The sequence below is a fragment of the Littorina saxatilis genome, linkage group LG17 (genome assembly GCF_037325665.1).
Source record: "Littorina saxatilis isolate snail1 linkage group LG17, US_GU_Lsax_2.0, whole genome shotgun sequence".
Lineage (NCBI taxonomy): Eukaryota > Metazoa > Mollusca > Gastropoda > Littorinimorpha > Littorinidae > Littorina > Littorina saxatilis.
The window spans coordinates 16,246,789-16,262,768 of NC_090261.1; the positions used below are offsets into that span (position 1 = coordinate 16,246,789).

The 15,980-nt window shown below is 41.1% G+C and overlaps 2 protein-coding genes across 2 annotated transcripts; both read left to right on the top strand.

Annotated features, from left to right (window-relative positions):
- The first annotated feature begins 21 nt into the window (after positions 1 to 21).
- LOC138952100 (ribonuclease P protein subunit p20-like) lies at positions 22 to 2,528 on the top strand. The gene has a single exon (XM_070323695.1). It carries the CDS (start codon positions 111 to 113, stop codon positions 549 to 551), a length of 441 nt encoding a protein of 146 aa, XP_070179796.1. The 5' UTR covers positions 22 to 110; the 3' UTR covers positions 552 to 2,528.
- A 3,745-nt stretch (positions 2,529 to 6,273) lies between these two features.
- On the top strand, positions 6,274 to 14,402 carry LOC138952729 (protein dpy-30 homolog). The gene is made up of 4 exons (XM_070324440.1): positions 6,274 to 6,349; positions 8,287 to 8,366; positions 10,543 to 10,688; positions 14,121 to 14,402. Exons 1-4 carry the CDS (start codon positions 6,340 to 6,342, stop codon positions 14,185 to 14,187), a joined length of 303 nt encoding a protein of 100 aa, XP_070180541.1. The 5' UTR covers positions 6,274 to 6,339; the 3' UTR covers positions 14,188 to 14,402.
- The last annotated feature ends 1,578 nt before the right edge of the window (positions 14,403 to 15,980 follow it).

The window sequence follows — 15,980 nt, forward strand, 5'->3', positions numbered from 1 at the left end:
ATAGTAACTTTGCATTACTTCCCCTGTCAAAGATGGCAGCCTCCTGACAAACAAGTCCACCTTGCGGGAGACTGTGAAACAAGTCGCTTCAGTAAGCTTTACTAGTAAACATGCAGAACCCCGAAGCGAAAGAAGACAAAAAAGAGAAGAAGCCTAAAGACATCTTCAGGGAACTTATCGACAGGGAAGAATACTTGCTGAAGAAACGTCTCCCCGCAAAGCTTCCTCGCCGGAAAAACGATGTGTACGTGTCTCGTAAAACGAACTTTCAGGCCCAGCTGGAGCGGTGTCAGAGACTGCTAGACTCAGGCAATGAGGTTTTCGTCCACGGACTTGGAACGGCAATCAACCGTGCCATCAACCTGGCATTGCAGCTCAAAGAACGGGGACTCGGGACGGTGGAGGTCGCTACACACACGTCAACTGTGGAACTGGTTGACGACTTAGAGCCTGAAACGGACGAACTGGAACAAGAGACCCAGACACGCCACAACTCCGCCGTCCATATCCGTGTATACAGAAAAGAAGTGCAAGAAATGGAGCAGCCCTGATTGTCCTGTTATTGTCACACAGTGACTAGAATATTGTGAGATAAAAACAGTTTGGGGGCACACTGCATCCATCACGGTTGACACTTGACTTTGGAGAGAGTTACTCACTCAACTTACTGTTTCATGCATGTGCCACCCAAATATGCACTATTTTCAGGTATCCACCCTGATGCATAGGGACAGACATCTTTGTCAGGCCATCCTTGCACTTGCAGTTGCACAGAATAACAGCATTTTGTTTTGCTGTGCATGTATGCAGGTCTTTTTTTTTCTTTTCTTTTCTTTGTTGTGTGTATAAATCGGTCAGTCTGTGGACTTGTCATTAATCCATGTTATCCAGTATGTCTATGCCATCATACCACAGTGTGTGTGTGGGGGGGGGGGAGGGAAGTGTGCATACATGTGTTTTGCAATGGAATATTGAAATTATGGTTACATCAAGATTGTGTTTTTCTGTGTGAACTTATAAATGTGTGTATGTGTGCGTGTGACAGACATTTAAAATTGAATGTTGTACAGAACTGATGAGTATACAGTTGTATCATTTTGTTTACATGTGTGGCTTTTTCTTTCACTTCTCACCTTAAAAGTTACATGGAAAAATTCAATCGGTGCAAAACTCGGTAAAAAAACAAACTGAAAATGTGTACACACGTACATTTGTGTAAGCGTTGGTTTCCACATGGGTAAATATCACTGTGTACTGCAATTACATGTTTTTACATAGATTGTGTGGGTGGGTTTGCCAGTGAGAGCAAAGAATTGACCAAAACTTCAAAGAAAACTCATGAAATACAATAATACTTATTGTGGAATGAATTGCTTTCATCTGGGTCTGACATTTACTTTTAAGTTGGTGTTCTCTTTTTTCGTTTCCTTTTGTCTTGTTTGTGTGCCCCCCGCGGGTTAGGGGGAGTCCCATATTGGTTGGGACGAGAAAGAATTTACCTGATGCTCCCCAGCATGTCGTAAGAGGCGACTAACGGATTCTGTTTCTCCTTTTACCCTTGTTAAGTGTTTCTTGTATAGAATATAGTCAATGTTTGTAAAGATTTTAGTCAAGCAGTATGTAAGAAATGTTGTCCTTTGTACTGGAAACTTGCATTCTCCCAGTAAGGCAATTTATTGTACTACGTTGCAAGCCCCATGAGCAAATTTTTGATTAGTGCTTTTGTGAACAAGAAACAATTGACAAGTGGCTCTATCCCATCACCCCCCTTCCCTCCGTCGCGATATAACCTTGAACGGTTGAAAACGACGTTAAACACCAAATAAAGAAAGAAAACTTGTTTGTGTGTGTGTGTGCCTTTGTATTGAAGCAGTTTGTAGTTGTTGTTTTGTGTAGTTTTTTTTTATAATGAGTAAAATTGTGTGAAATGATATGACTTAGTTAGAACTGTTTTGTTCTGCAGAATTGTTCATAAATGTTGAAAAGTCTGTACATTGTTTTGTATAATTTATCTCCTGTGTGTTTTCGTCATGACTAATCTCTGTTCCCGCAGTGGGGCACTGCGGTTATGAAATTAAAAGCCCCTCCTGTTTTTGGAACCGCAGGAGCTTTCTATTTAGGTTTGCTGTTAGGTAGATTTTTGGTTCCTCTTTCCTGTCATGCTCTCTTTTTCTTCATGAATTCTTTTCTTTTTTCTGCCTTCTTGCTCATTCACCTGTATTTTTTCCAAAAAATCTCTTCTCTTGCCGCTTGTCTCGCGATTCATGTATAGTTTAATCTGTTAGTGTTCTGATGTAAGCCCAGCAGTAGATAGGTTAAGCCTATTTTAACATACTGGAAACTGGTAATCTTCCAGTAGGTATTAATTTAGTTTTACTAAAGCCTGCTGGGACACAAGTAATGGGTTAGTGCATTTGTAAACAGGAATCGCTTGACAAGTGGCCCCCTTCATCCCCCCCTTCCTCGTCCTGATATGGCTCTACGTAGTCGGCTGGACGTTAAGCAACAAATAAACAAACAAACAAACAGACTAATCTCTGTCAATATCTTTCTCCTTCCTCTCCAGAGTAGACCCTCAACAGCGAGAGCTGGATGTAAAAAAGCACTCTTGTATGCTTACTCTATTACCCTCCCTTTAAAAATAAACATTTAGCATCTCTCTCTCTCTCTCTCTCTCTCTTGGAATACTATCACCCACAGAATCAGGCATTATGGTTACCAGCCATACTCCTTTGGGTGCTGTCTTATCAAACCTGCAAAAGGAATTTTCAGCAGGTGTCATTTGCACTTTTGAAACGATTCAGTTTGTGCAAGATAGCTGATAAAACTTTCAAAGTGGATCTGAAAAAAGGTCTCGCACCACCATCCTCATTCTGGACTGTGTGTTTGTGTAGTCAGTGTGGTGTTTGTGTGTGTGTGTGTGTACATTTATATTATTCCCATTTACGGCAATATAGAGACAAACTAATTACACCTACCTACCAGAACTGTCCAACCTTACAATACACTCGGCTGAACTGCATAACCACAAATGCACACACGTACAATCCCACACACACACTGTCACACATGCAACTTCTGTGTATTCTAATGACTCGAAGGGAGGTAAGCAGTGCAGTGATGATGACGAAAGGCGATATCCCGCTGAGCAGTTGCAGCACTGTTTTACTTGATTTCTGCTTTGTCCTATATCCACACACGCCCATTGATGCTACCATCAAGTGATTATCGAACATGAACAACCCAATCATCCCAAGTGGTGCCTATTCTCCCAGCAATGTGTACTGTGTAGGCATTGTGTTCTTCTCAGTGGAATTCCAGGAAGTCCGGTGTCGGCCGCGGCTTGAGGTTGTTACCCTCTGAGGGACAGCGACATCTGAACTCAGAAGGTATCATTTCCTTGTCAGTCTCAGTCGTCAGCAACAGCATCACTACTATCTGTGATGGATGATTATCATCTCTCTCTTCAGTCTCTCTAATTGGGGTCAACTCTTCCTGACACAGCCGGCAAACAAACACAACTCACCGTGCTTCGTGGGTCATGGACGACCCAGAGCCTTACAAAATCGTCTTTATTCGGATGGCGCCGTGGGCCGTGTACGACCCATACTTTTTTCGTTGAATCTTTCTTTAGAAAGTATGGGTCGTACACGACCCAAATCATCCGGACTGTGTAGTCCAAAGCCTGATCCGGTGACGGTTAAATGAAGCATCCCTTGATCTCACATATTACACGCTTGTGACCTGTTAGTGGTCACGGTTGCCGTGCAACTGATGGTACCATATAAATCAGGTCAAAGTCATGTGAACGTAAGAGTTGGAATTGAGTCTGAATGTCAGCTGATGATGCCGAAAATGCATAAAAAAGCGAAACAAGAAAATCACTTGCTGAGTAAGTATAAGCAGAATTCAAGAAAACAGACAGAACCAAAAATACTGCCACGACTGATAATATGCACCGGATCCTAATATGGACCACCTGCAGTTCTGACAAACTAACGGTGCTAGAGTGTTCAAAACAGTGTCAGTCATTCGCTGCATCTACTCTCACTTGATAACTTGCACATGTCAAAACAGTTGCAGACGCACAAACCACAACCCTGTTGGACTTTATCCGTGACACTTTTGTCAGCGTTCACTCTAAATTTGACGCTTAAAACGGACTAGTAAGTTTCTGTCCACAGACAATTAAAGCCGTTTACACACAAAAATTGCTAACAAGCGCTTAGAACTGTACCCACGGAACTACGCGCTATATAAGCTTCATATTGATTGATTGATTGATTGGTTTCAGCCATTCATCAAGAAGCTTGAGGAAAATATCCTCTAACTATCCCTCAAGCTTTCCAAAAATATACCAAACAGTCGTCTTCTTTACGTGGAAGTTGATAATTTCTTTAATTCATTTCTCTCAATCTGTTTTTGATGTCAATGATGAGTTTCCGTTTTAGTTTCCTGATGTCACAGTGTTTCAAATAAAGTTCTTATTGAACCGAAACAGATAAACTCTGAAGCATATTTGAAATAGTCTGACTGACTTGCATAGTAAGTTGTATCTTGTTATTTTGAAGTATAGGAGGCTTTTTGCAGTGATCACTTCAGTCGTGAAGGCTTCGCATGAGCTTTACTGCCTCAGTGGACCATATTCGGCGCCCAGGCCCAGTTGTGAATTTGTCTGTATTTGTTTGTTGCGGAATGTCCATCAAAGCTAATGCGCTCTAATTAGGACTAGAGATTAACACGGTGAGAACAACTACCAAACACAAAATGAAACTTCTTCGCAAGAAAACAAGCTAGTTTCATACATGTATCAAATGTGGTCCATGTTACTGACTAGGCCTAGGGGCTTTTTAGTGTAGGCCGAAAAAACGTATTAAGTTCAGATACAGCCTGTTTAACGCGGTAGTGGTTGGGCGCTGTGCTGCAAAGCCCGCTTTTCTGTACCTCTCTTCGCTTTAACTTTCTGAGCGTGTTTTTAATCCAAACATATCATATCTATATGTTTTTTGAATCAGGAACCGACAAGGAATAAGATGAAATTGTTTTTAAATCGATTTTGGAAATTTAATTTTAATCATAATTTTTATTTTATTTTTTATTTTTAGAGCTTGTTTTTAATCCGAATATAACATAATATTTATATGTTTTTGGAATCAGAAAATGATGAAGACTAAGATAAACGTAAATTTGGATCATTTCATAACAAAATAATTTTAATTACAATTTTCGAATTTTTAATGACCAAAGTCATTAATTAATTTTTAAGCCTCCAAGCTGAATTGCAATACAAGGGCCAAAGTCCAGCCTTTGTCGAAGATTGCTTGACCAAAATGTCAATCAATTTGATTGAAAAATGAGGGTGTGACAGTGCCGCCTCAACTTTTACAAAAAGCCGGATATGACGTCATCAAAGACATTTATCCAAAAAATGAAAAAAACGTCCGGACCCAGGAACACTCATGTCAAATTTCATAAAGATCGGTCCAGTAGTTCACTCTGAATCGCTCTACACACACACACGCAGCACAGCCCTGACAGACAGACAGACACACACACACACACTCACACACACACACACACTCACACAGACCATAGACCTATAGGTCTATGCACACACATACACCACGACCCTCGTCTCGATTCCCCCTCTATGTTAAAACATTTAGTCAAACTGACTTGACTAAATGTAAAAAGGGTGAGTCTAACAATTAAAAGAAAAATCGAGCTTATTCAGAAGCTGGAAACTGGCTGCAAAAAAAGAAAGAAAGTAGCTGAGGAATATGGAATGTGTGTTTGTGTGTGTAAGGGAGGGGGGGGGGGCATGCGTGTGTGTGAGTGTGTGTGTGTCCGTGTGTGTGTGTGCAGAAAAAAGCACTGAAGGAGGCTCGAAGACTGAACAACAGTCAACAGGTGAAAGATTAATGGGAATATATCTCACATCAAACGCAATGTGTGGACACGGAAATAAGAACGTATAGTGAAAAAAAGTTCGGTTATATTGAATTTCTGAAGGAACAAGGAGGGAAATTCAATATAACCGAGACTGATTGCCTATATTGAAGTTCCGCTATATTGAAGGTCTTCCCGGGTCCCGTGCCACGTCCCGGGTTTCACTGTATATATCTACACACACAGACACACGAACAAAAACAAAAAATTACTGCAATTCGTAAAGAGGCAAGACGACAAAGCAAGCAAATTCTGAAACAAAAGCGCCCTAGAATAATCCGCGCTGTGCGAGCGAAAGCCGAAACCCTTACAGAGCCCCACTGCCTGTTGTGCAGTTTTCTCATCAAGGGACTTCACTCTCGTCTTACATTTCCCCATGGTGATAGCAAAATGGCGGATGGTAAGAATTGAAGTGAACACCAATACTTTTGTTCGCTTTTTTCGTATTGTTCATTGTGGTGTATTGACCCTACGTTCCGGGACGGCAAGGAAAACTTATTACATGTTGTTGATGACAAGTTTTAACTAGCTTGTCTCGTTGAAAAGTGGTTGATTTTGCGTTGAATTTCTTTTGTTTACGGACTTGTTTGTGTTATGGCGCTAAACACAGAACAGTTAGATCACAAGATAAACTCACACTTTGTAGAGTATTCGCGATTGTACAACTTTGATCAATGAAAGCGATAATGTTGAAATTTAGCGTTGTAAATTCATAGCTCACAATCCAGTGGCATGTTTGATATATTTTTGATACAACTACAAGTTACACACATATATATTACTAGATGATTACCCGCTTCGCCGGGAAGAAGTAGAGCCGAATACCCGGCCGTCGCCGGGGACCCGGCTTTGCCGGGTGTACGCCGGCATCGCCGGCGCACGAAGGAAGGGAGATCTAAAAATAGTAACGTGCAGTGACCTTCTAAATATAGTAACGTACAAACGGGAAAATGGATTGACGCCGGCGCACGAAGGAAGGGAGATCTAAAAATAGTAACGTGCAGTGAAAAACGAAAATCGGAAGGAAGGGAGATCTAAAAATAGTAACGTGCAGTGACCTTCTAAATATAGTAACGTACAAACGGGAAAATGGATTGACGCCGGCGCACGAAGGAAGGGAGATCTAAAAATAGTAACGTGCAGTGAAAAACGAAAATCGGTTCAGCGCTGCGCGCTGAGAGCACGTGTTGAAATATCTCATCGATGAGGTTGTGTCCGGGGTCTCTGTGAATAAGCCCACCAAATTTGAAGCAGATCCATCGAGAACTTTGGCCGTGCATCGCGAAGACACAGACAGACACACAGACACAAGTCGTATATATATATATATATATATATATATATCAAACAAAGCAAAGAATAATTCTTATGAAATTAATTGACCCCCAAAGTTAAGCATTATTAAATAATTTGGTCATTTGATCAAGTAAAATAGCTGTCATGGTTGTCTTCCTTTGCATACGTCCCGCATACCTAAGATCAACATGTGTAGTTCAAATTCGTCTACCTTCATGGTTGCGCCAACGTTTTTCTTCTGAGGCCAAAAAGAAAAATATGTCTGTTTCCGGTAACCCGACCGACCCTATTTTTAAGCACCGACCCTAAAAAAATTTTTCGCCCCCCCCCCCAAAAAAAAAAAAAAAACCCCCAAAAAACGGGAGGTAATCGGTCGATGAGACTTTCATAATCGAAGAGACTTATCTCCCGTTTCCGTCGTCACGCGAAAAAAACATGGCGGCCAATGACACCGGGGAAAAAAAACAAAAACGTAAAAAGACGTTAACAAAACATAAGAAAAAGGTCCAAAAAAAGAAAAAGAAAAAGAAAAACCCGACCGACAGACCCTATTTCTTTTGGCAATGTTACCGGAAACAGACCTATTTTTCTTTTTGGCCTGAAGTAAACCCTGTGGCGACTGCCATTTTTACTCGCGTAGCACGCATCCCTAACTGTAAGGCATGCTCGCCTTCTCTCACCAAATCCGAGGATTCCTTGCAGCGAGAATTCCACAAGAAACAGTACTTCCTCGTGTGTTAAAAACGGGGGACTGCATGGTTATTGCAGCAGGAATTAACTTTATAAGTCTGTAGTGGTTACAGCTAAAAGAGTGTTTTTTTATTTGTAATGTTAGTTTCTACCAACGCTAAACTATTAAAACTAATAGGACATTGTCTTGACCTTGTTTACAGTGACACACGCGAAATTGGAAATCTTTCTTCAGACTTCATGTAAATTTACACCGGCAAAGTTTTAAACGACTTATTTTGCCTTTTAAAAAACGCATGTTATTATTTGATTTGAGTGCTCATGGTGTAAAAATTGTTTTATGTCAAACAGATCAGATAACAATGACTGGAACCGGGGACGTGCCCGAACAGACTGACAATGCAGGGCCAGAGATCCCAGACAACATTCAGGTAATAGCTGCTCACTCTGCTCATTTTCCTACTTTTAACGGCCCTAGAGTCCATTCTTTCTTTTCCTTTTGGATAAAATGTTATCTTGGCAGCTCCATGCAGAAAACAGTGGAGTAAGCAGGGTTTAGCCTGGGAGAAAAAGACAATGGGACATTTGCCCCCCTCAACCAAATTCCGATGGGACATAGTCGAAGGCAAGAAGCGTTTTGACCAAAGATGCAAAATGGTGCAATCTGAGAAATAGCTGCTATATGGGTCATTCTCAGAAATGGTGGTTCAGTGAGAGTGAGTAGGGGTGACACATTTGAAATCATGAAAAAGTAAATTAAAATTATTTCTACCACGACTTTTTTCATCTGAATCTATTCCTGAGACATTAAAGCATTGTTGTATGTCAATAAAAATGGTTTCTATACGTTGGTGTTGTTTTTGTGTGCTTTTCAATTGCGAAGTTCGGCCGTTTCCGGATCGCCGAAGCGTTACACGACTTTCGTGATCAACAATATGTTCAGTCTCATGGCTAAATGCAAACATGCAAACACCAACAAATTACTGCAATCGACAGTCAGGAGTTCAGTCTTGGACGTAGCAACACATCTTTGCAAAAACTCACGCTGAATTTGAAGTTACGGGCTTCGAACAAAAAATTATGAATGTTGTAACGCATCGTATCCCGACTCGACGCGCGAACATCGGACAGCAATGTGCTCCATGACTTTGCCACATCACGGCTATTTTTAGCTCTTTGGCGCACAGGAAGTTCGAACAAGAAAATAGTCCTTTGAATCACAGCCAAATATTCACAGAAAACACCAGAATCATATCATTTGCTGAAACTCATGGCGTCGTTTCCCGACCTACGTTACGACTGAAGATAGTTTTTACTTAATTGTCGAGCCTGCAAAGCTTTGTCACAAACTTACACACCGCGGATGGCGACAATGTAGTGTCGGAAGGATATCGAGTGCAAACAGTCTCTCAAAGCGCGAAGTTTAGCGGAACAAAGCAGCCAAGAAGTTTTCGTATCCTCTGATTGTCGATGTTCGACATTCATCAAGTACTTAAAATGGGTAATCTGAACGCAACAGGAACTTTCAACAAATACAGCAAACTCTGACGAATTGTGTTTTGTGTAGTTATTTTGGGTCAGACGGGTTTTGCCGGCAGGAAAGGCCAAACAGTGCAGATTCATGTCTGTCGCACAGGAACCGAAAGTGGTTCAAGCATTTCGTTTCTGTGTTCTACCCAACACATTCTAGTTATGAAAGGTAAGACTTCAACTAATATTGGTAAAAAAATGACATTTGGAACTGACTAAGGTGAATGTCGTAACACAGAAACGAAATGCTCTCTATTTCTCTCCAATGCTCTTCCTGCTGACATGCAGTGACACCGGACACCCCACAGAGTTTAGCCAGCTACCCCTCCACCCCCCCCCCCCTCCCTCTCTCTCTCTCTCTCTCACTCCCTCCAGCCATGTACTGTTTGGGGCTGTGGCCAGAGAGGTCAGCTCCAACTGTTCACTCAGAGCAAAACCAGTTGACTGTGTCGTAACTTTTGACAAAGCAAGACAACTGAAGGGTTCACAGATTAGGCAACCGACTCACTGGTCAAGGCTGAGGAGAAACAAGAGTATCTTGTCAATGAAAGAGGTTACACACAGACACACGATGCTGAGAACTGTGGCCGGTTTTTCACTCTCTTTCGCTCAGGACCTTCATCGACTGTGGTTTCTGTTGTTTACGTCCAACAGACAAGAATAAAGAGCACAGTGCAGTTTCATGTTGGCATCTTCGCACTCCACTCCTGACCAAAACTACCCCCCCCCCTCCTGATGGGTACAGGTGCACTCAAGTTACCAGTGACTGCTGTAACACTTTGGACCACCATTTCTGAGAATGACCCATATATCGTGTTATCTCTGTATGTGTGTGTGTGTTTGTGTGTGTAATCCGATGGAAAGTGTACATTTGGTGGCGCAGTGGTACGTTATCTCAATGCGCCCTTTGACGCACTGTTGACGCACTGAAGGGAATTGTGATGGGACATTTTTAGATTAAATGCGCCAAATGAAACCCTGAGTAAGAGTAAGAAACTTGCAATTGAGTAATTGTGGTTAACATGCTGCGATGTTATTGACTCACATTGTTAAAATGGTTTCCTCTGTACTGCACAGAAAATCATTACAAGCGAGAAGGAGGCGAGCGAGACACCAGCAAAGAGAGCACGAGTAGATCTTCAGTCACTACCAACAAGGGCGTACCTCGATCAGACAGTTGTTCCTATTCTCTTACAAGGAATGTCTGTGTTGTCAAAGGAAAGGTGGGTACCGGTCTATCAGTTTGAGGCAAATTACTGTCAGGGATGTTGCTGCAAATTCATACCTATAGGACAAAATTAATGTCCTAGCTCTTCAGCATCAATAGGACATTTGACCGCTTTCAGAAATTTCAATAGGACGTCAGAATTTTTTCATTTTCAAGAATGACGCTTGCCGTGTTCCCCACTGTTTTTGACCCTAATGTAGCACAGGCTTTATTTTTATTTTTCGGTGGCATAACTGAGTGCGCTTCGTCAAAATGTATCGAACTGAAAGCAAAAACAGACGCAAGACTTAGTCAGTTGGAGTTGTCTTCCATACTCCTAACTTTAATGTGCTGCAGACGGGTGTCACCCAAACGCAAGATCCGCACTGCATAACTTCAGTGCACCTGTACGCGAGAGTGCTTGTCGCTTTTTGAAAATGTGTATCTTGAAAGGAACACTATCGAATATCACGCTGTCCGAAGGAATTGAGTTATTATCGGACAATGCCAGCGCTCAGTTGAAAACGATAGGACATCTAACCGCCATGCGGCTATGTGAATCGGACATTTGAGCCTCTTAATCGGTCTATGTCCGATGCCTAACGACATCCCTGTACTGTCATGACATTCAGAGGTTTTCCGTTTTGTTGTTAATGTTCTTAAAACCTAGTTACCACATGCTTACTTGAAATCTTGCAAGCAGTCAGTGTATAATAATTAATATGACATCTGTTCAGTCCCCTCCACTCCTCAGCCCTTTTCAGGAACAGATCGTATCAGCTGCGCTTGAGAATGTTATTCTTGTGTAATATTAAGATCAACCAGTCAATGCTTACAAGGGCAATTGCCATGGTTTGTGCACATACCCATACACAGAGCCACATCTCTTCAAAGTGATCACAACTCAGGGGTCGACACTAACTTATTTGGCCTGGGGCCACACTGGCCCCAGAGATGGAAATTGCTGGGGCGGAAAACAAAAATCTGGGGCCCACTCTCAGTATTCACGTGCGGCAATGCATTGTCTGTTTTTCTTCATCGTACTGAAGCCAGGGAAATTCTTTCAACCATTTGACATTGAAATTACGACAGCGCTTCGCGCTTTTGGCTGCATTGGTCTCCTTTTTATATTTAGTCAAGTTTTGACTAAATATTTTAACGTAGAGGGGGGAATCGAGACGAGGGTCGTGGTGTATGTGTGTGTGTGTGTTTGTGTGTCTGTCTGTCTGTGTGTGTGTGTGTAGAGCGATTCAGACTAAACTACTGGACCGATCTTTATGAAATTTGACATGAGAGTTCCTGGGTATGAAATCCCCATACGTTTTTTTTCATTTTTTCAATAAATGTCTTTGATGACGTCATATCCGGCTTTTCGTGAAAGTTGAGGTGGCACTGTCACGCTCTCATTTTTCAACCAAATTGGTTGAAATTTTGGTCAAGTAATCTTCGACGAAGGCCGGGGTTTGGTATTGCATTTCAGCTTGGTGGCTTAAAAACTAATGAGTGAGTTTGGTCATTAAAAATCTGAAAATTGTAAAAAAAAAAATTTTTTTATAAAACGATCCAAATTTACGTACATCTTATTCTTTATCATTTTCTGATTCCAAAAATATATAAATATGTTATATTTGGATTAAAAACAAGCTCTGAAAATTAAAAATATAAAAATTGTTATCAAAATTAAATTGTCCAAATCAATTTAAAAACACCTTCATCTTATTCCTTGTCGGTTCCTGATTCCAAAAACATATAGATATGATATGTTTGGATTAAAAACACGCTCAGAAAGTTAAAACGAAGAGAGGTACAGAAAAGCGTGCTATCCTTCTCAGCGCAAGTACTACTCCGCTCATCTTGTCAATTTCACTGCCTTTGCCGTGCGCGGTGGACTGACGATGCTACGAGTATACGGTCTTGCTGCGTTGCATTGCGTTCAGTTTCATTCTGTGAGTTCGACAGCTACTTGACTAAATGTTGTATTTTCGCCTTACGCGACTTGTTACATTTAGTCAAGTTTTGACTAAATGTATTAACGTAGAGGGGGGAATCGAGACGAGGGTCATATGGTGTATGTGTGTCTGTGTGTGTGTAGAGCGATTCAGACTAAACTACTGGACCGATCTTTATGAAATTTGACATGAGAGTTCCTGGGTATGAAATCCCCGAACGTTTTTTTCATTTTTTTGATAAATGTCTTTGATGACGTCATATCCGGCTTTTCGTGAAAGTTGAGGCGGCACTGTCACGCCCTTATTTTTCAACCAAATTGATTGAAATTTTGGTCAAGTAATCTTCGACGAAGCCCGGACTTCGGTATTGCATTTCAGCTTGGTGGCTTAAAAATTAATTAATGACTTTGGTCATTAAAAATCTGAAAATTGTTAAAAAAAAAAAGTTTTATAAAACGATCCAAATTTACGTTCATCTTATTCTCCATCATTTGCTGATTCCAAAAACATAAATATGTTATATTTGGATTAAAAACAAGCTCTGAAAATTAAAAATCAAAATTAAATTGTCGAAATCAATTTAAAAACACTTTCATCTTATTCCTTGTCGGTTCCTGAGAGGTACAGAAAAGCGTGCTATCCTTCTCAGCGCAACTACTACCCCGCTCTTCTTGTCAATTTCACTGCCTTTGCCGTGAGCGGTGGACTGACGATGCTACGAGTATACGGTCTTGCTGCGTTGCATTGCGTTCAGTTTCATTCTGTGAGTTCGACAGCTACTTGACTAAATGTTGTATTTTCGCCTTACGCGACTTGTTTTGTTTCTCTCCACCCTGTTCTTCATCTTGAATCTTCATTTCCATGTCTTTTTACACGAGGGATGTGTCGCCACATTTTGCGTTTGGCATTTGAAGGCGATACTTATCTCTCACGCTAAAGAGCGCAATCTGGGAGTTATTTCCCTTGCGGCATTGTCCTTCGACGATTCAATGTTTTCTTTTCTTGACTGCGGCATTGATCGTAACGCAAATTTCAGTGACGACTTTGACTGGCGATTTTTAGTGATTGGCTCTGGCATTAGAATTTTCGGTTTTTCATTGTTGGAATTTATCCTGGGGCGGAGTGGGCCCCAAGCTTCAGCAATGTTTGGGGCGGAACACATGACTCTGGGGCGTTCCGCCCCCCGCCCCCGCTAGTGTCGAACCCTGCAACTTGCATCTGTAAATCTGTATTTAAATAGTATTCTATGGATCTGTGGTAAAAGCTTACACTTACAGCTTTGGTTTTCTTTTTAATGCAGACACTGTCACATTATTTCCAGTTTCTTACTTCAAAGTGCAAGTGCAAAATTTCAAGTAAAAAAATACAAGTTGTTTGACCTTCTGAAATACAAGTTTAGTCAAATGGTTTACCATACCAGTCAAGTTTAGATGTTATAGATACATGTTGTACTGTTTCTTGCAGGCAGTTGATCTCTTTTAACATGTTTGTGTTTTCAGGCCACCCAACCCAATAGAATTCCTTGCTGCCTTTCTGTTGAAGAACAAAAACCAGTATGGAGAATAGCCAGTCAGCCCTGTCACCATCACAAGTATCTCTTGCATGTTCATGATGTCATTTTGTGTTTGTATGTTCCCATCATTTAAAGCATCAAATGTTGAAAAGACAAGCTGGATAGATTGAAAAAGATCAGGAATGAACTATATCATAATGTGCACAACATTTCTTGCTCATACATGTATTCCAAATAAAGCTTTTCATTTTTCATTTTAAAATGAGAATTCAGTTTGTTTTGTGAACATTTTTTTTGGAGAGAAAGGCAGATAGACAAGAGTTGTGTGTGAGACTGAGAGAGAGGCTGTGTATGTGTGTGTGCATGTGCACACGGTTTAGACCAGGTTAAATACCCAATAGGTCATACGGCTGACTCATTGTTAACTCGGGTTGTAATTTTCAAAAACGGACAGTTGGTCCAAAATGTTGAACACCTAGCCTAGACCCACTGTGAGTGCACGCATCAAGATGAATTCTAAATCAAAATGAACATACTTAAATCTCTATAATAGTTTATCCCCGAGTACGCTAGTACTTGGGCTCAACAGACTTTAATTGTGTGTCTGTCTGTCTGTCTGGACTTAACAGCTTATTGCTGGGAAACTACTGGGCGCAGTTCGTTCAAAAGTTGATACACTAACTTGATAATAGGTCCGATTGATCGTATTAAAACTTCATAATGTTACCTGGGACCTAAATGCGAAATAAACCACAAAAACGATTTGGCGGTGGGAGGAATTCACACGGAGCAACAGCCAGCCAGGCAGCCTGATAGAACAGCCAGCCAGCAGATACTGTCGTCACAAAAAGACGTCATGACAAAGTTACACGCAAAGCGAAAGAGACTTTGACGTCAATTACTTTTGTTCGGAATTTTCCGTCTGTTCCTAGCTTGTCAGTGAAGACCTGATGTGAGTAAGCTTACCCAAAACGTCTTTGTTCTCTATTCACATTGCAGCTGTGAAATAATCAGTCTTGTGTCTCGGTCGTGCAGGTACAGAGTTTGCTTCTGCAATCATTGTGTTCGTGTTGATGACGGCTTCATAAGACAAATCAGCGAATCTATCGTGAGGAAGACGTTTATGTACAAATCACCGAACCCAACCCAAATTTTGTGTGCATTTTTCTGAAGAATAAACTGCATGTGGTTAATTTCATCCGTTTAATGCTTGTCGAAACGAGCCATAAGGCTTTAGAATAAAAGATTTCACGCATTGCTTGGCCATCTGATCACAGATGAGGTCGCAGTTTGTAGGTTGAATCTATGAATCGGCCAGAGATAGATCTGCATTTCTGGTCAGAAACCAACATTCACACCACAGGCATTCCAAACATTTATATTGTTAAGTTATGAAGAGGGTCGGCAGTATATTTTTCACTGTGATCAAATAAAAGAGAAAGGCCAGTCACCACGCACATCCTCGGCTCGCATGCAATGTATTTATATAGCAAAGGGAATGCCTGTAATTCACACAGAGCAATCACTTGGTCTTAAACGTGCACAAGACAAAAAATTTTATACTGGGGGAGCGAGCCAGTCTGAAGAGTACTCGGGTCCAGCGCGAGCATTTTTTATTGAAGAAAAGGCACAGCACAACGTCAATAACAGTACATGTATATATCAGGGATGTTGCCACAAATTCATACCTATAGGACAAATGTCCTGAGCTCTTAGGCATCAATAGGACATTAGACTGCTTTCAGACATTTTAATAGGACATTATAATTTTGTGCAAAACACAAAATTATGATCACACACACACATATGCACCAACATTGGGTGCGTATATTGTTTTATCACTTTT